This window comes from Zingiber officinale, chromosome 1A (genome assembly GCF_018446385.1).
Source record: "Zingiber officinale cultivar Zhangliang chromosome 1A, Zo_v1.1, whole genome shotgun sequence".
NCBI lineage: Eukaryota > Viridiplantae > Streptophyta > Magnoliopsida > Zingiberales > Zingiberaceae > Zingiber > Zingiber officinale.
The window spans coordinates 102,882,242-102,902,965 of record NC_055987.1 but is presented as its reverse complement, the minus strand read 5'-3'; the positions used below and the strand labels follow the sequence as shown (position 1 = coordinate 102,902,965).

The following is a 20,724-nucleotide window of genomic DNA, read 5'->3' as shown; positions in this document are numbered from 1 at the left end:
CAAATGTTGTAGCTTCTGATCAGCTGGGATGGATCTGAACCTCCTCTTTTTCATCATAAACCAGCGCAAGAGATTCCTCCATGATTGTGTTCACCTCCAAACACTAGGTTGTTTGAGCGCCCTTTGCCTCAGATTTAACCATCTCAATGTAGCATCATCGAGTGACCAGTTGGTCGCCTTTGACTTTTCCCATCAAATTATCCACCAGGAACTTGATCTTCTGGCAAAAGGTGGATAATATGGCTCAAAACTCATTCAAGGCCAGTCGGCCCAATATTACATTATAAGTGGATAGTGCATCCACTATGATGAAGTTTGTGGTCCTTGTCCTCTTGATATGCTCCTCTCCGGGTGATATGGCCAGCTGAGCTTGGCCGATTGACAATACTTCATTGCATGTAAACCCATACAGTGGGATCGTCATGGGCTGCAAGTCGCTCTGATTGATTTATAGCTGGTCGAATGCCTTCTTGAGGATGATATTCACCGAGCTACCTGTATCCACAAAAATTTGGTGAATGGTGTAGTTAATTATTACTGCTCAAATAATTAAGGAGTCGCTGTGAGGAATCTCCACTCCCTCTAGGTCCCGAGGGCTAAAACTAATCTCTAGTTCATCGACCTTCTCCTTGATGCATCCCATACCATATATCTCCAGTCGTCGGGTGTGCAACTTCCTCACTCTGTTGGAATCAACATTGGTCAGCCCTCCGGCTATCATTCTGAATTTGCCCCGAGCCGCATTGCTTTAATTTTCCTCCTCCTGAATTGAAGATTGAGCCCACTCAGGCGAAGCCCGGGTGAGACTTGCATTACCTCTTCGTTGAGGTTGGCATTGACGCTACTTGGCCAGCAGTCTTTCTTCTTCCTGCCGCCCAATCAACATATCAACGTCGATGATGTCGATTGAGAGAGGGTGAATGACGGCGATATCCTGGAGGAGACGGTCAGTTTGAAATTGACCTCAAGTCATAGTAGTCCCGGGTATTATCTGTCGCCGAGAGATGGTAGGAGCAGAACAACGGTGTCTACGACTTGCCTTTCGCAGCCTTCGGTCACTCTGCTTCCACATGCTGCACAACATGGCTCCGGGCTCCAAGTGCGATTGTGTTGCTCTCTCTCAAGGGTCCTTTGGTGGTTGATGGCTATTGGCCGGTCGTCATTCAGGGGTAGCATTATGTTCAGTGGGCACTTCCTTCCTTCATGCCGCTTGGGCATCGACCACGTTTATGTGTTCGCTGGCGCGCCTGAGTAGGTGGTTGAAGTTTTTTGACGGCTTCCGGATGAGTGAGCGAAAGAATTTCCCTTCTATAGGCTCCTGCGAGAAGGCACTTATCAGTATCTCTAGGGTGACCGATGGGATATCGATGGCCACTTGATCAAATCTCTTGATGTAGGCCCTCAATGTCTCCTTGGGCCTTGCTTCACAGTGAACAAGTTAACGTTCATCTTCTGGTAATGGCGGTTGTTGGAAAAATGATGCAAAAATGATGCCCAGAAGTCCTTGAAGTTGTGGATTGATCCGATCGGATGACATCTAAACCACTTCTGTGATGATCCAGAAAGGGTGGTAAGGAAGACTTGACACTTCACTCTATCCGTGTTTTGATAGAGTGTGGTCGTATTGTTAAACTTGATCAGATGGTCCTATGGGTTGGTTGTCCCATTATACTCCTGAATTGTCAATGGTGTGTAATGTTGTGATAGTGGGTCGTCCAAGATCCCCTAAGAGAATTGCTTATTGATCCATTCAGGGTAATCATCGATCCTTGGTGCCTTTCCCTTCTGTCCGTCTCAGATAGACACGTCGTCCGAGGAAGATCCTTGCTCTCTACCCGTTCGACCTTGTTCTTCTGAAGGGGTGTGGAATAACACTCGGTGAAAGGGGATAGACGCATTTGGTGTATCCCCATATGTGCCAGACAGTTTCTTGTTTGGCCCTGAGCGGATATATTTTTTGCTCGGTCTCTGTAGCTGGCTTGCTATCTCGTTGCTGATGTCGCGGGTTCCTTTGCTTGGCGCTCGACCATTGCCTACTGTTGTTGCTCCACCATCTTAACCGCCTGGACTTGTATCAGCATGTCCAACTCCTCCTTTATCAATGTCACGATCGTGAGTCATCCAACGTCCTCCATCTCCATGTCTCGGATACAGGTTAAGTTCCCATAGAATGCACCAATATGATCCTATCCGAAAATAGTGAAGACAATTGGTTAGGGATGTGGATTAGTAGTTTCCCTCGTGAAGACTCCCCTCTGCTCTACAAAACTAAGAACGCCAGTGTCAAGCCAGGGAAGAGGTCCTTGGCGTTGGCCCTCCGACGTTCAAGTCAGTCACTAGAATAGTAGAAAGATGGTAAAGAACTGTAGCAACAGGAGCTCAAGCACAAATAATGCATACTTTCGTCGGTGCATAGACCCCCCTTTATATAGTACTCCAGTAGCAGACATGCACATTTCTCAAGGCGTGTGCACATTTTTCCAACTATCCTATGTAAAGACATGTCAGGAAAGTGTCTCTGACACCATTCCTTAACAGGGCGTGCAATCCCTGGCATAACAGTAAAAGCTTCCGTCATACAATTTGCTTGTTGACCATGCCCCCATGCAAGTGATACTGACTCCCAGAAGGATATGATGAGCTACGCAAGGGACCCACTGTTTGGCCAAGCGGGGGAGCCACTCGGCCAAGATTCCCCATCCAATCGCTCAAGGATGTTCTTCTCCATGGGTGCTCAGCTCAGTAGTTCGTTCCTCGCCCGATTGGATAGGCGGTCCGATCGGACTAGCTTTCATTTGGTCATAGTTGTGAGCATCAGATGTCCTCTCTATAGTCGTCCCAACCGAATGAGCAATCTATTCAGTTGAGTCTCCAGGCCGATCAGACTCTTCAGACCCGCTCAACTCGTTGCCACCTGCTCGGCCAACTTTGGTGAGCCAGTGGTTTCCTGCCCTTGACTGTCTTAACTTTGCCCTCCACGTCGGATACTATTCTTGCCTTTGATTCATACTTGGTGGGCTCCCATTACCAACGCATCACAATATTTTCTCTCGGCGGATCTATTTTGTTTAGGAGTGTGGGGACAAGAGACTTGATGGAGGATGTCATAAGAAGTAGGATGACAATAAAGCGCTTGATACTCTCCTCCCCAATTAGAATGAAGAGAGAGCATTTTACAATTAAAATAATGCTCAACATGCTTTTGAAAATGACAAAAAATATCGAAGAGATAAGATTTTATTTTCATAGGAAAAATCCAAGTGAATTACTAAAGTTATCAATAAAAATAACATAGTAAAGAAAACCCTAATTAGAAAGAATAGGAGCAAGACTCGAACGTTAGAATGAATAATTTCTAAAGACTCGAACGTTAGAATGAATAATTTCTAAAGAAAAACTAGAGTTCCGAGTAGAGGATACAAAAGATAGTTTATGGGATTTTATTTTCATACAAACTTCACATAAATGAGATGATGACACTGAAGAAGTTGGTAAACCAAAACGATTAATAATATTCTGAATAAGACGGATGACTAAGACGTGCATGCCAAGAGAATTTATTTGTGTGTTCTCCAACAAAGGTTTTGATAGAGGTGGGTTGAAGATAATAAAGACTGTTTTAGTATCCCCTTGTAATAGAATAGTTTTTGTCGTGGGATCCTTCACAAGACAATAATTAGGATGAAATTTTAAAAACACATTATTATCAAAAAAATACATTATAAAAAATATAATGGACAAAAAATAAAACAAAACAAAACGAACAAATAGCAAGTTTACCTTGTTACGATTGCCGTTGCCGAAGTTGCTACTGTCGATGGTAAAAAGCTTTTGATGAAAGGTGAAGAAAAGTTGCTGTTGCAGTCGTCGAAGTTGCCGCACTATTACTGATGATGTCAAATCAGCATGTAGAAACTCCAGCCGCTGTAATAAAAATTCAGAAGAGGAAAATTAGGAGAAAGAGAACTTCACTCTTATACCATGTAGAAACTAATAGATAGAGAAAAGAAATATAGTAGAGAATAAATTTTTTTATTATATTATTATTAAAGCCAATAAACTTATTTATACAAGTTGTCTAAAGAATAATGGAAAAATTAAATATGACATATAATCATAATAATTATAAGCATAGTAATATAATACATCTAGAAATATTATTTTTGTTATTTTATTCAATTTTAATTATGATATCAAATATAATAAATCTCAATCTCAATGGATTAAAATCAATTTAAAATTATTTTTTATTATTATGATTAGATATATCTATGTTATTCATGCTGGGTATCAGGTTCTTAACCATATCATAATATTGTGATAATTCACAGTCTCATTGTCTTAGTGGTCCTCTAAGAGTTCTTGATACAAAAGGTGTTCCTGCCAAACCTGGGGATCTTCTAGTCGTAGAAATATGCAACTTAGGTCCCCTGCTTGGTAACGAATGGGGTTTTACAGCAACATTGGATAGAGATAATGGCGGAGGGTTTCTAACGGATCACTTTCCTTGTGCTACTAAAGCCATTTGGTACTTTGAAGGAATATATGCATACTCCCCAAACATACCAGGTGACTTGGTTTAACATTTTTGCCTTTCCAACAGTTTGATCTGCCTTTTCTCTGAATAGTGATTTTGTCTTTACAAAGTTAATTTGGTTTGTAGGTGTTAGATTTCCTGGTTTGACTCACCCAGGGGTAGTTGGAACTGCACCTTCCATGGAACTTCTACAAACATGGAATGAAAGGGAAAAGAAACTGGTAGAAACTGACATTCGATCAGTGAAATTATCTGAAGTCGTACACCAACGACCGGTAGCACACTTACCAAACACAAGGAATTGCCTCCTTGGAAAGGTATGATGCCACACAGAATCTGTGAGTTTTAACTACCATCTTCAAGTGTAAGTATGTACAACTTGAACAGTAGGAATGGAATAAAAAATATGGTTATCATATAATATTTTACAACATAAAACTGCATCTAAAGCATATTTGTCTAGTATATTTTGCTATTATACTATTACTTTTTTGGATTATTTGGGGACATGAATTTTCTAATATATTTTGCTATTATACTATAATGTATGTTCTATATTACTATATATGTACCGCAATCCCGATATATATATGTTTTGAAACTTGTAGGTAAAAGAAGGAACCCTCGAATGGGAAAAGATTGCAAATGAGGCTGCAAGGACAATTCCTGGAAGGGAAAATGGAGGGAATTGTGACATCAAAAATCTAAGTACAGGCTCAAAAGTGTATCTTCCAGTATTCGTGGAAGGAGCAAATCTTAGTACAGGTGATATGCACTTTTCGCAAGGAGATGGTGAAATCACATTTTGTGGAGCAATAGAAATGAGTGGATTCCTAGAACTCAAGTAACTATTCAAACTCTCAGTTGCATTCTTGTTTATATGCTTCTGCATATACATGATTTCAGTAAGCATCAAATATGAAGTCATAAAAGAAAATTTAACCAGAAGCAAGAAATATGGTAGAAATGAGTACAGCTGTTGAACATAACCATTTAGCAAAACTGGCATGCGATGAATTCCAAAAAAGCTTGAAGAATAAATTTCCCATTGGCACAATGGTACATTAAGAATACTCAAAGGCAAGCATGTAAGGAGATAATCATTAGTATCTTCATAGCTTAGTCAACTTAAGAGTGTTAAGAGTGTTTACTCGTATCAATAAACAAATATTTTCATATCGATGAGTGATGGCCGTAATGCTTTTGTGATATGCATTTGTAAGTGTTCCAATACATTTGAAAACAACCATGGAGGAAAAAACAATGAATGTGTGAAGAATATGAATTAGTAACTACTTCAAATTTATACTGAGACAAACATTGTTTTAGTATCTTTAAAGGCGGACATGTTTAATAATCATCAAATTGACATTAGCTTTAAAAGATGAGTCTTCTCTGACTTGTAATATACAGGTGTGAGATCATAAGAGGCGGAATGAAAGAGTACCTTACACCGATGGGGCCAACACCTCTCCATGTAAACCCAATTTTTGAGATAGGGCCAGTGGAACCAAGGTTCTCAGAATGGTTAGTCTTCGAAGGAATTAGTGTGGATGAGGAAGGAAGGCAACACTTCCTTGATGCAACTTTAGCCTTCAAGCGTGCTGTCCTAAATGCCATAGACTACCTCTCAAAATTTGGGTACTCCAAAGAACAGGTTTGAAAGACTCTATCACACTCTAATACCAACAAACCATGAAGATGAAACCAATAAATTAATGCACATACTTAATGTAGGTGTATATACTACTCTCATGCTGCCCTTGCGAAGGAAGGATATCAGGAATAGTAGACACCCCAAATGCTTTGGCAACTCTTGCCATTCCTACATCCATATTTGATCAGGTTGGTAGTTGAATTTCAATGGCTGCTAATCCGATTGAGTTCTTTCAATCCTATACAAACAACTTTACATACCTATCTATAGTCCAGTTCATGGATCACTGCAGCTTAAGTTACCCACTGCAGAGATACAAAAATATTAGCAGCAAATAATATAACTATAACTTCTCAATTCAGCTAATCAAGCTTAAAGAGGCTGTAGTTTATTTCTTTTCTTTTTTTTTTTCAATGAGCATAATTAAGATTATAATGCCTAATACTATTATCCTTACATGCTCGGAATGGAATGGGAACAAAGGATATAAGACCAAAATCTGGAAAAGTGCCAGCAGGACCTCAAGTGCTGAAGAGACTCCCAGATGTTCTGAAGAGCACATACGATGGAGATCTGCCCATAACACAAAACCCGTCCAAGGATATATGACTCTGCTGCTTTGTCTTCTCTGGGTTCTGAATAAGTTCTTTATCACAGCATTCTAGCTATCAACATTATCGTATATGGTTATAACCCTGTTTGCTTAAATTTATGAAAACTACTCCATGTAATGGATGTTTGAGCATGATATGCTTGCATTACACGAATAAAAAGGCTTGAGAAAGCAGTTATCCTCTTCTTAGTTGGAGAGTTACCATGGTAGATGCTCATGATGCGCATCTAATGTCAAGAAAAAAGCCTTCGGTACAGGCACAAGTAGTTTGCACAAGGCTTGAGAAAGCAATTATCCTCTTCTCGTGATGCATATTTTGGAGGGATTGTAGTTTTTTTAGTTTTCTTGCTTAACAAATTCTTAACACGGCACAAGTAGTTTGCACTTTGAAACTTGCCATTATATTATTATAAAATAACTACAAACTGATAATTAAAATATAAGAAACTATATATATATATATATTTTTTAAAAAATTGAATTTATTGATTGCAAGAAATATTATCAAATTTTGAAAAATTATAAAAAAAATTAGATTCATCGTTCAAAAAATGAGTCATAATATGTATTTATAACTCTAAAATATTAAAATTCTATAATTTACTGAGCACTACAAGCTAATTTACACTATTGAAAATAGACATTAATGATTAATGGATATTTTAACAACCAATTAAAACTATAAGGGGGTAAACTGACAATTCCAAACCTCCATGGGGCATGCCAAAAAAAGGCAATAAATAATGGGTTTTTTTTTCTAGCAATTTAGCAAAAATAAATTGATAAATAAAATAAATTCATAGGGTTAAAATTGTCCAATATTTATATGCTCGGCCCCTTTCAGCAAGCCACTGCGCCGCTAAAAGGACATGCGTATTATCCCAATCTCCCACCGCCGACCCGCCGCCACCGCCGACGCTTTTCCTCCCCCTCTATCTTTCCTCCTCCTCCTCCTCCTCCAATCCCTGTCTCTCTTTCTATGACCTTTAGCCCTCTCCTCCCCTCCGCAATCCGATCCCTCCTCCGCCACCTTCGCCTCCCCTCCTTCCCCGCAACTGCGTCCCCCTCTGCTCCCAACTGCCTCCTCACCCCTATCACCGGATTCCTCCTCCGTCCGTTCACCGCGTCCGCCGCTGCAGGAGCCCTGGCGCAGAAGATAGGCAAGTCCCTCCGCCGTCCCGGCGCCCCTTCCCTGGCTCGGGTCTACGCCGACGTCAACGTCCATCGCCCTAAGGACTACTGGGACTACGAATCACTCATCGTCCAGTGGGGGTAAGAGCGTGATTGATGCCTCTATCGCCAACGATTTGAGTTTTCTTTCTGGATTTCACATTTTCTGTTTTCCCCTTCAAGGCTTCATACTGGCTGGTCGTTGATTGTTTGCTTTCGTAGGGAACAAGATCCTTACGAGGTGGTTCGGAAGGTAGGAAGAGGAAAGTATAGTGAGGTTTTCGAGGGAGTGCACGTTCCTAACAATGAGAAGTGCATTATTAAGATTCTCAAGCCAGTCAAAAAGAAGAAGGTGCAAAATTTGTTGGGTCATAATCTAATGCTTTATTTTAGATCTTCTTAATAATAAAGGAGTTGCTACGATGTGTTTTGGTTCCATTGCTTTACAGATTGATTTGGTTGTTACTGAATATCCTAAATGTCTTCTAATCATTTTGGCCTTGTGGGATCACATGAGCTTTTAGACATGCCAAAATTTTCACGTAAGAGTCTGATATTTTAAAGCAAAGTCTTATAGGGTTTGCTTGTTTTCAATATTTCATTTGACCAATGCTCCAATAGTTGATTCCTGAGGTTGGAGGAACATACTTGAATCATCCCAAAAATTTATGAGGATGAATAATGCCTGTCTGGAATTGATCGAAGAATTCTAAGTAACTTCAAATAAAATACGTGACGAAGAATGCCTGACTCCATTGGAGAGTACTATTGTTAAACTCCTGAGGATATATAAAATTCCTTAGGTGGCACATGTTTCTTTACTAGTGATCTCAAACTCTCCAAATAATATACTAGATGAAGGATGTCTGATTCCATGGGTAGAGTATCGTTGTTAAGCTAGTGAAGATATTCAAATTCCTCAGGTGGCATATGCTTCTTTGTTAGTGATGTGAAACTCGCATTAGATTGCAATTGATTTAAGCTATATTACTTTGAGTTTGCTGAAGGGCATGTGCTTCATACAGTGTCATCACTCATTAGTAAATGCATTTTACCCTAAAACTCTATAAAAGCTATTGCAATTGGAACTGAGCTCTCTTTTTGTATAATTCTAATGAGGAAGTGCTATTGATGTAGCAATCATTATCTCAATTTTGGTAATATTTCATTTGATTCCTATAATTATAAAGGGGATATACAATGCCATTCTCATTATAGAGGTATCGAATTGATGAGGCATACTATAAAATTTCAGGGAAGAGTTAGCGAGAGGAGAATAAGAGATGGGACTATCATTATGGAAAATCAATATGGTTTCATGTTTACAAGATAACCAGGGATGTTTATTTGATGATAATACAAAAATATAGAGAAAACAAAGACTTGCACAATTTTTTTTACTGATTTAGAGAAAATTCTAATGATTGAATCCTTAGACAACTATTGTGGTACATTTTTGAAAATAAAAGAACATCTACTAATTATATTAATGAGTGACAAAATATATGCATGGTAATATTGTTATTAATGTTAAATCTACAAAGAGTGTTATAAATGATTTTCTCACAGTTGGAGGTTTATACAAAAGGTTAACTTCAAGTCCCTTCGTTTGAATTAAATAAATAAATAAAAATTGATGCATAAAAATGTTGTTCCAATAACAAAAAGGGTATTGATAAAACACTTAAGATGGATGAACCTGTCAATGAGTTTAGGAACCTCACATTTATTATTCAATAAGAAGGTGATAGTAATGAAGATAAAATTAAATAGGTTAAAAAAATGGATGATCAAAAAAGAGAGGAGCTTCTTTAGTTTTGTGTGATTGTCACATCTCCCTTATGCTAAAGGAAAGTTTAATAAGGTTATATTATACTATATTTTAGGTATCTAAGTGTTAGGCTGCTAGGAAACAATTATATAAAAATTAATGTTAGCAGAGATAAAAATGCTAAGGTAGATGTTTGGAGTTGCTAGAAATGATAAAAAAATAAATTAATTAATATTCAAGAGCAATTAAGTGTAACTTCAATAGATGATAAAATAAGAGAATATAGAAACTGTATTGACATATTCAAAGGAAATTAGTAGATTCGATAGTTAGAATAATTTAACCTATTAGAGTGGAAGGTAAGGAGGAGTAGGTGATCAAAGAAAATATTAGTCAATGTAATAACAATCGAAATAATTTAATATTACTAGTGATATTGCCTTGTACATAGCTTGATGCTCAATAAGTATAGCATTCATGCAGCCGATCCCAAATAGTTGGGGCAAACACTGCTTGATGATGATGATGATTTTTACAATTGAATTCTGGTATATTTCCTTATTTTCTAATTGCATTTAACTTAGTCAATAGTGATAAATTCTTTGTCTGATTCACACGGTAGGGTTTACTTGATGTTGTAACATTTCTGTTTCTTATTTGTAATTCCTTCTTATGTTGCGTTTTATACATAACTATTTTTCCTTTGATGCAGATCAAGAGAGAAATAAAGATATTGCAAAATCTTTGTGGTGGTCCCAACATCATCAAACTACTTGATATTGTCAGAGATCAACAATCAAAGACACCTAGTCTGATTTTTGAATATGTCAACAATACTGACTTTAAAGTTCTCTATCCAACATTATCAGACTACGATATCAGATACTATATTTATGAATTACTAAAGGCATGTTTATCCTTCCATCTTTGTTTTTGAGATGAAATTATCAGTTTGTTAGTCAACTTACTAATTTTGAATGACATTAAGTTATTAGTTGTGGCATGGGTATTGGTTTTGGTAGTTAATAATGCACTTGCCAATTTTAGATCAACCAATCAAAATATCTGTAAGTTTTTATCTTCAGATAAGGTGTATCTTATGTTTCCCTGATTTTCCACATATTTGTAAGTGGGATTTGAATTGACCAGCTATGATATGATTGAGAATAGCCGGTAACTCAATCCAATTGGAGTAGTCCAGATACTATCTCATGTATCGTAGCTGATTAAAAATGTTAGATGTAACTTTTGATTTAGTAGTAGGGGATCAAGCCCAATGGCATGTAGTGCCCATATAGATGTCATGAAGGCTTGCTTGTTGTTATTGTTGTAACTTTTGATTTAGTAAGCATGATTATATATATTATTTATTGTGTTTATAATGATAATTTGCATGACATTTTAAACTTGATGTGATTTTCTGCATGCTCAACCTGTCAGCGACTTTTTGTGAAATGACTTACCTTTTAGGATGATTGGTTCAATGTGGTCTGAGCCAAATTGCTTTTTTCATCATTTTTTTTCAAATGTTGAATAGGATGCTTTACACCAATTAATGGAATTTCTTTGCAAATAGATTTCTAACATTTACAGTGATGTGCAGAGTACCATGATTCAATTATTTGAATTTTGCAAATTTGTCTATTCATATGTATTGCAAGTGGCATGTGTTGCAAATTTTTGTTTTCTTTCTTTCAGTTTATTAGATTTTGTCAAGTTTGATTGCCTTTAACTCTCTATAGGCCCTTGATTATTGCCACTCTCAAGGCATCATGCATCGAGATGTCAAACCTCATAATGTTATGATAGATCATCAACAACGGAAGCTTCGTCTTATTGATTGGGGTCTAGCTGAGTTTTATCACCCGGGAAAAGAGTACAATGTCAGAGTTGCCTCTAGGTATGATGCTAAGTATTGTGCCCTATTACCAACCTTCTAACATTTTCTTTCTTGTCTTTGTAAAATGGAATTGATTTAGGCATGTGATTAGTTTCTGTAAGAAAGCAAAGCCTCATAGCTTGCCAACCTTGATGAATGGAAACCATTTCTTAGATTTTGCAATTCGGAAGCAACAAATTGATATGCATATCTACAATAAAAACAGACAAAATCATTATTGTTCTTTTTTGAACCCTATTTTCTTCTTTTTTGAACCCTATTTTCTTCTTTTGCATACTTGTTTCGGTTCTAAATTTTAAAGGGGTAATTGATATTTGTTATACTGAAATCCCTTCTATGGTTACCCATATGAAATTTCCCTCGTAGGAATAATAAGGGACTTGTATGCAATACGTGTTCTCTTGTATTCATTAATCTTATATTTAAGATATCAAGAATATTACTTGGGATACAAAGAAATCATGTAACATAGTAACATGTTATCAATATGCACACACTTTCTTTTTTGTTTTTAATTTAAATTTAATTCAAGAAAGTAACTAAATCCCAAAAATCGTCCAAAATTTAACTATTCCCCCTTAATCATAATCAAGGATTTCTTATATAGCTAGAGCGGCCCTCACAAATTGCGGATACTAATTTGTTAAGAACCAATCGGATTGAAGCTATAGCATCATCGTTGGATGGAATCGAAATATCTGCGAGATCCGGGTCACAATTTGTATCGATTAAACAAATCGTCGGAATACCTAATATTTCTTTAATTCAAGAAGAGCCGAATAAGATTGTTGTGATAAACTGGATGAATTGATTAGAATTGAAGATATAAGGGGCAAAGGGAGTCCCAAGAAACTATAGTTAACCAAATTAATGTGATTTGAGAGCTGCATAGCTTTCAATGGAGGGACAATATCTATCTAATGAGGTTTGTTGGTTTCTTTGCTTCAGGAAATTGTGACATTTTTCTTCCTTTACTGCTGCTACTTCATGAATCAAATGCAGAATTTTAGGATAAGTTTTTTTTTTGCCTTTTCCTTGCAGGTACTTTAAAGGCCCGGAACTTCTTGTCGACTTGCAAGATTATGATTATTCACTTGACATGTGGAGCCTTGGTTGTATGTTTGCTGGGATGGTGCGTTAAAATTGTTTGTACTGCTTCATTCATTTGACCATTTTTTCTATCTTCTCATGTTACTCTGATGATTAGCAGGTATTCAGGAAGGAACCATTCTTTTATGGGCAGGATAACTATGATCAGTTGGTCAAAATAGCTAAGGTATGCTTCACATTTGAATGGAAGTTAATTACAGTTGGCGGATGTGAGTAATATGTCAAAAAGACTTCAAAGCCCATAGCATAATTGAAATGTTATTAATTTGTGTATAATTGTCTTTTTACACACTGCTTCCTCGTATGTTGATTGTCTTCTGCTTTAATTGTTTTGATCGATTTTTGCCAATTAGTCAACTTCGCTACTCTTGCAAAACTCAGCAAGGAATATTTACTGTGGTTCAGGTGCTTGGAACAGATGGGTTAAACTCATATCTCAACAAATACCGACTTGAGCTGGATCCGCACCTTGAAAAGCTTGTTGGAAGGTTCTCAAACGCCCTTCTATAATTAAGCCTCCTCTTCTTGTTGCAGACTGTTCCTTAACATCAATTTTCCATTTCACAGGCACAGTAGGAAGCCATGGACAAGGTTTATAAATTCTGAAAACCAGCATCTGGCAGTTCCAGAGGTAATGTGCTAGATTCAAAAGTTCTGGTTATCATTTTTACTTATGTTATTTCTTCTAGGCTGTTGATTTCGTCGATAAGCTGCTCCAATATGATCAAAAGGATAGGCTCACGGCAAAGGAAGCAATGGTGAATACCCTTGTTGCAAGTCTTGCACCATTTTTCTGATGAATGATTCTGATTGAAAATTTGCTGCTGTTTCCAGGCCCATTCTTATTTCAATCCAGTGCGAAATGTTGAAAGCTCCAGGACTCGTCCATAATCGTTTGAGCTGGATGCTTTTTTTACATGTTCATGCATCTTAAAGTGATTGTGCGTGTGCTATTGTGGGATAACCTTTACAAGTTGATTTATTTGTTCTCATTTTTCCGAATGTTTGATTTATTGTTTCAGAAGTTGAATCTTCAATCTTGGATCAATTTAGTTTTAGATGAGATATTTTGGTTTGTACTGAAGCCTTGAGCCATATATTTTATCATGGAGAGGACAATTTATATGGATTTAGTCAGCCTAATTTTCTATTCTAGTCTGATGGCTGTGGCCGAAGGTGCTATTTTTGTTTTGATTTCATCTGAAATTTTCCAATAATTAATATCAATGGGTTAATTGTGTTCAACTCATGAATTTGATAAATAAATGATGCCATCAAAATAAAGCTTCATTTTGTTATATTTGAAAATTAAATTATTAGTCATCTAATAGGAGAATAGGAATGTTATAAGGTGACAACTTGTTCTGTAATTGTGCTAGTTTTCAATTTGAGTTAAATGCTTTGAGTAGTAAATGAATCACTCAAATTTTACCTAATAAATAAAAGGAAAATATTTATCTTTTATAAGAAATCATTTGAATTCGAATTTAAGTCCTAGCTCCAGTAAAATTATTTATATTTTAAATTTTAAATTGTATTTAAATATTATATATATATATATATATATATACTTGAATATTAATATTTTATATTATTTCAACTCCACTCGTTTCATCACTAATTACACCTTTATCAATATGCAAACAAAATAATAATATATAATTATAAAATAATAAAATAAAGGGAAAAAAAGTAAATCTAAATGTTAAGGCTTAGTTGAGAGGGCAGATCCTCTGGACCGCAAAAAGCGGTCCAGGGGATGGTCCCTTGACTTGGATTGGTTCAAGGGATGGTCCCCATTCATAAAATAGATGGGGATCATTCATCTCCACCAATCCAGATCAAGGGATCATCCCCTGGATCACTTTTTACGGTCCAAAAGATCTGGACTACTTAGTTGATTGAAAATAATCGTATGCACCAAGTTGGTCATAGTAGTAGCACATGCTAGTTGCTAAACTATCTCGAAGGGATAAGTTGGCCATGAGACAATGATATAATGATAGGATGTTATGAGTGCTTCCTCATTTATGTAGTTGGTAGAAAATTTTATTAAATGCTATTAATTAAAAAAAATGATCAATTATAATCTGGCCCACATGATTAAAAAAATATATAAATTATATAAAAAAGCTTACCATTTTTAGAATAATTTTTTATCCAACCATATTGCTAAGTTTCTAAAATTATCAAATTATATGAAATAGTTTTAAAATTATCAAATTATATACTCATGTTACATTTTACCACTATCAATTGACTGATTTTTTTTGCTCTTTGTCGAAAGGTCAAAATTTTGAGTAAATTAGTCGACTATTTTTTTTTTATCAAAGTCAATTTTAGATAAACTTGGTTAATAGATCAAACGACTTTGGATTGAGATGAAACTAATTCCTATGTGTTCACTACCTCTCCTGATTATATTCATACCCTCGAACGTCAATTTCACTCAACATATTAAGAGCAATGATTTTTTGAATATGAATATCTTTGAAAAATTTAATTCATGTTCAAAAAATCATTACTCTCAATATATTGGGTCAAATTGATATTTGAGAGTATGAATATAATTAGGAGAGGTAAACAAACACATAAAAACTAATTTCATATCAATCCGATATCATTTGATCCATAAGTCGATTTTGCCCAAAATCGACTGGTGGACCAAATGATTTTGGATTGATATAAAACTAGTTCCTATATGTTTGTCTACCTCTCCTGATTATATCCAAGTCCTCAAATGTCAATTTAACCTAATATATTGAGAATAATAATTTTTTAAACATTAAAATCTTAAAAAAAAATTCAATTCGTGTTTAAAAAATAATTACTCTCAATATATTAAGTAAAATTGATGTTCGAGAGTATGGATATAATCAAAAAAACTAGCTAAACACATAAGATCTAATTTCATGGCAATCCGAGGTCGTTTCGTCCATTAGCTGATTTTGTCCAAAACTGGTTAATGGACCAAATAACCTCGGATTGACATGAAACTAGATCCTATGTGTTCAGCTAGTTGTCATGATGATATCCATGCATTCAATGTCAATTTGACACGATATATTAATAGAAATATATTTTTTAATATGAATTTAATTTGTTTTTAAAAAATCGTTGCTCTTAATATATTGGATAAAATTGGTATTTAAGGGTTTGATATTAATTAGGAGAAGTAGCCGAACAGATAAAAATTAGTTTCATATCAATCCGAGGTCATTTGGTTCATCAGCCAATTTTGTAAAATATTGTGTCATATATCAATTTGACATAATATATTGAGAGCAGTGATTTTTTAAAACATATAAAAACTAGTTTTATGTCAGTCCGAGGTTATTTAGTCCATCGACCGATTTTTTCCAAAATCGATTGATGGACCAAATGACCCTGAATTGACATAAAACTAGCTCCTATATGTTCGTCTATTTCTCCTGATTATACCCATACCCTCAAATATCAATTTGACATAATATATTAAGAGTAGTGATTTTTTTTAATACAGAAGTTTTTGAAAAATTTTTGAACGTTGAAATTTTGAATAAATTAGTCAACTAAAATTTTAAATCAGTCGACTAATTTTTTTTTATTAAAGTCAATTTTAGATAAATCGATTGATGGATCAAACGACCTTGAATTGACATGAAACTAGTCCTATATGTTTGTCTAGTTCTTCTAATTATATATATGCCCTTAAATATCAATACGACACAATATATTAAGAGCAATGATTTTTTAAAGACGGATGTATTTGAAAAATTCAATTCATTTTCAAAAAATTATTACTCTTAATATATTAGGTCAAATTGATATTTGAATGCATAAATATAATTAAGAGAACTAGACAAAAACATAAAAACTACTTTCATATCAATCTGAAGTCATTTGGTTTATCAGTCAATTTTGTCTAAAATCAATTGATGGACCAAATGAACTCGGATTGACATAAAACTAATTTTCATGTGTTCGTCTACCTCTCCTAATTATATCCATGCCCTCAAATGTCAATTTGATTCATTATATTAAGAGAAATTATTTTTTGAATATGAATATGTTTGAAAATTTAATTCATGTTCAAAAAATCAATGCTTTTAATATATTCAGTCAAATTGATGTTTGACAATATAGATATAATTAGGAGAACTAACCAAATATATAGAAACTAGTTTCATATCAATCCGAGATTGTTTTATGCATCAACTGATTTTACCTAAAATTAACTTTGATAAAAAAAATCAGTCGACTGATTTAAAAACTCAGTTGACTGATTTGCTTAAAATTTCAACGTTCAAAAATTTTTCAAGCACATTTATATTCAAAAAATTACTAATCTCAATATATTTTGTTAAATTGATATTCGAGGGCCTGAATATGTTGGGACACTTCGGAGCTAGAGGGGGCAGTGAATAGCTCACTTCCCGTTAATGATGATCTTTTGCAGTGGAATACTCGAAGGAAACTTCTCCAATTCTAACAAGATGGATTTACTTGGTATCCAATCCACCTCAAAAAGAGGTGACTAATCCAAGGATCTGACCCTCACTCACACATCTACTATCAAAAACACTCCTTCTCAAAAATAATCCAGAGGTGAAGAAGCCTCTTACAAACCCACACACAGAAATACAAGAAGAAGCTAATACAATATGAAATCGTACAAGATTTACAACAAATGAAACCTTAGCTTCTTACTTCTTCCTTGTAGACACCTCTTGATCAACTTGAAAGTGTAGCAACACTTCTCTCTAAGTCTCCAAGAATCTAGTGTGAAGTCGTGTGCTCGGTGAAGAGAGTGGAAGAAAAGAGCTATTGAAACAGTGCTCGAAAAACCCTTTTCTAGGATTATCGTTAGCACCTTAATCGATTAAGAATCCTCTTAATCGATTACGTGAGCAACCTGTATAAACAACTATATTTTCAACTTTAATCGACTACCCTAGTCGATTAGGCTTTGCTAAATCGATTAGCCAGATCGATTCAACACCATTCTGTTCGATTGCGAGAAATAGATTAAGCGATCAACCTGATCACTTAAACTTCAAGCAAAACCATTCTGTTCGATTGCGAGAAATAGATTAAGCGATCAACCTGATCACTTAAACTTCAAACAAAACCATTCTGTTCGAAGCAAAAGGCACCGTAAGTGATTACCCTAATCGCTTACGATGTCCTAATCGATTACACCAATCGATTAGAAAGTTTTTCTCGTGATTTCAAGCTTAAGCGATTACCCTAATCGATTAAGCTTCGGTAATCTACTAACCTAGTTGATTATCAAACCCTAACTTCCAAACTTAAGTCTAGGGTTCCCTTACCCAACATCTAGTCAACATTGACCTGTTGGAACTTCTTATTGCCTAGCATCTATTGGATCGAGAAGCGCTAGAGGGGGGGTGAATAGTGCTCGTGGCTTTCACTTTTCGTATACGAAAACGTTCGAGTAATGCAACGGAAATAAATAAAGCAAACACACAGAAAGACCCAAGTATTTTTACTTGCTTCGTAGCCTTGGGCGACTCCTACTCCAAGGCCCACGCTCCTTGAGCGTTTACTTTGGGCAACAACTATTATAGCATAAAAAGTACAGTTTGAATATTACAATTAGTGCAGAAAAAGCTATACTGACAACTCTAAATGGAAATCTCGAAGCTTCGGGTCGTCGGGGACTTGTCATAGCTTAGCCGGGTCATTTCTTGAGCAGCACATGAAGGATAAATCACTTAGAATTTGATATCTCAAGCTGCTGGTCGAATACCCCTTATAAAGCCTGTTGAGGGCGCCTTCAACCTCCTTGAAGGCACCCTCATCCACGTCGAGTTCGCCGTGCGGATGAGCTCTGAAGTTGTCATCGCTGATCCACTTGAAGGCGCCTCCATACCCATTGAGGGCGCCCTCAAGCCTGTCCGAGGCGCCTCAAGCCTCCATGAGGGCGCCTCAGGTACTATTCATCCGAGGCATAAGGTGCTCTTTTGTCCCTGCAAAATATGTTAGTCCACAAACACAACCACATATCTTGCAAAACAAAGTTAGCACATAATAAACATGATAATAAAAATATTTTGATAGTCTCTAGACTGTCCGGTTCTGACTTCGAATTTTTGACCAGAAATCCTAAGTCGAATCGACGCCTACTATTCCCTCCGCGGGGAACGCGTCCTCACCTACTTCACTCAAGAGAGCATACCTGATCTCAGTCCGGTCCTCTAGATCGACTGAACTTTTGCGTAGGGTTACCACCTCCTAGGATCTAGGGTTACTACCCCCTAGGGTTTTTCGCCACCAAGGGCTACCTCCCCCTAGGATCTAAGGTTACCCCCTTAGGATTTTCCTCCACCTAGGGTTACCACCCCCTAAGACCTAAGGTTGCCACCCCTTAGGGTTTTCCTCCACCTAGGGTTACCACTCCCTAGGACTTAAGGTTACCGCCCCTTAGGGTTTTCCACCACCTAGGGTTACCACCCCCTAGGACCTAGGGTTACCACCCCCTAGGATCTAGGGTTACCACCCCCTAAGGGTTTTCACCTGCCTAACTGCAGCTATGACTTTTACCTAAGAATATTTAGGACTTTCCTGGAAAGCTCATTCAAGCACATTAAATAACAAAATAACTTAACTTGAACTCTTTGACATAATCAAAACATAGGTGCCATCGTCGGATGCTTCCTGCACAAACAATCTCCCCCTTTTTGATTATGGCAACATAGTTCAAAGTTAAGTAATAAAAAATATAACAGTAAATGTAAAAACTTAAACATGAACATAAATGAAATAATTTCAAAACAACACCTTATGCTCCCCCTTTCATTCATTATGTTTAAGTTCTTAATTTTTAACTTTTTAATTCTTAACTTTGAAACTTTGACTTTTCTCTCCCCCTTTGACATAAATAAAAAAGAACACTAAGAAGAGAGAAAAAATATTTATTCTATTTAACTTTAAGCTCCCCCTGAAGAGTGGCACTTAGATGAATGAAGTTTTAAAAATACTTAGCCAATTTAGAAATGCTTAACTTTTTCAACAAAACTTAGATATGCATAAGTTTTGAAACTTTCATATTTACTTTTTTCTCTTTCAAAAAATAAACTTAGCTAAATTTTTAACTTCAAAATGATTGCATTGAGAAAATACGTTGCTAAACAGCTAAGTTTAGAAAATACTTTCACTTAGTTAAAAACTTAGCTGAAAGAGAGTTTAATAAACTTAGTAAAAAAAAATCTTGCAAAAACTTACCCCCCCCCCCCCCCCCTTTTTTTTTTTTAAAAAAACAAACTTAGTCAAATTTTTGCTTAGAAAATACTTTTATCAAAGACTTAGCTAAACTTTTGAAAATAATAATTTTGTCAAGTATTTAGCCTTAAAAAGACTTAGCTTTTCAAGAAGAATTGTTTTGAAAAACATTTAGCTAAATTTTGAAAATGCTTTGAAAAATACTTAGCACTTTCAACAAAAACTTAGCAAAATTTAGCATTTGAAAATAATTGCTTTAAGAAACACTTAGCTAAAATTTTAAAAATGCTTCGAAAAATACTTAGCTAAACTTAAGCTTTTGAAAATAATTGCTGTTTGAAAAATTGAACTCTTAAGATGATTAAAAGTATTGATAAAAACTTGACTTTTAAAAGATTTTCTTGATTTTAGTTTAAATACTTAACTTAAAAAGGATTTACATAAAAGCTTAGCTTAAGTACTTAGCTTTGAAAACATTTAGCTTCTAGAAAAGTTTTAATTTTAAAGCCAGGTCATAAATAATTTTAATTTTAAAGCCAAGTCAAAAATAATCTGTATTTTTGAAGACAAGTCAAAAATAGTTTTTATTTTTGAAGTTAAGTCAAAAACAATTTTTATTTTAAAGAAAAAACTAACTTGGAAAAAATTTTTCACTCCCCCTTAATTAATGCCTATAGCCCAAGCATGTATTTAAAGGTAATTATTTTCCTAATTTACTATCTTACTCATTCTAGGTTATCAA

The 20,724-nt window shown here is 35.6% G+C and overlaps 2 protein-coding genes across 2 annotated transcripts in view; both read left to right on the top strand.

The window, feature by feature from the left end:
* LOC122027914 (formamidase-like) overlaps positions 1-6,996 on the top strand; it is a 46,341-nt gene extending 39,345 nt beyond the window's left edge. The window contains exons 2-7 of the mRNA XM_042586932.1: positions 4,332-4,569; positions 4,664-4,854; positions 5,146-5,381; positions 5,951-6,194; positions 6,275-6,382; positions 6,678-6,996. Of these exons, the coding sequence (XP_042442866.1) occupies positions 4,332-4,569; positions 4,664-4,854; positions 5,146-5,381; positions 5,951-6,194; positions 6,275-6,382; positions 6,678-6,803 (1,143 nt within the window). The 3' untranslated portion in view covers positions 6,804-6,996. The remainder of the gene's footprint in view (positions 1-4,331; positions 4,570-4,663; positions 4,855-5,145; positions 5,382-5,950; positions 6,195-6,274; positions 6,383-6,677) is intronic.
* A 664-nt stretch (positions 6,997-7,660) lies between these two features.
* LOC122027905 (casein kinase II subunit alpha-2-like) lies at positions 7,661-13,895 on the top strand. Its single transcript, XM_042586923.1, has 10 exons — positions 7,661-8,079; positions 8,200-8,329; positions 10,461-10,655; positions 11,491-11,648; positions 12,690-12,780; positions 12,859-12,924; positions 13,164-13,246; positions 13,326-13,389; positions 13,448-13,516; positions 13,593-13,895. The coding sequence occupies exons 1-10, from the start codon at positions 7,787-7,789 to the stop codon at positions 13,647-13,649; spliced, it is 1,206 nt and encodes a 401-aa protein (XP_042442857.1). The 5' UTR covers positions 7,661-7,786; the 3' UTR covers positions 13,650-13,895.
* Positions 13,896-20,724: the final 6,829 nt, after the last annotated feature.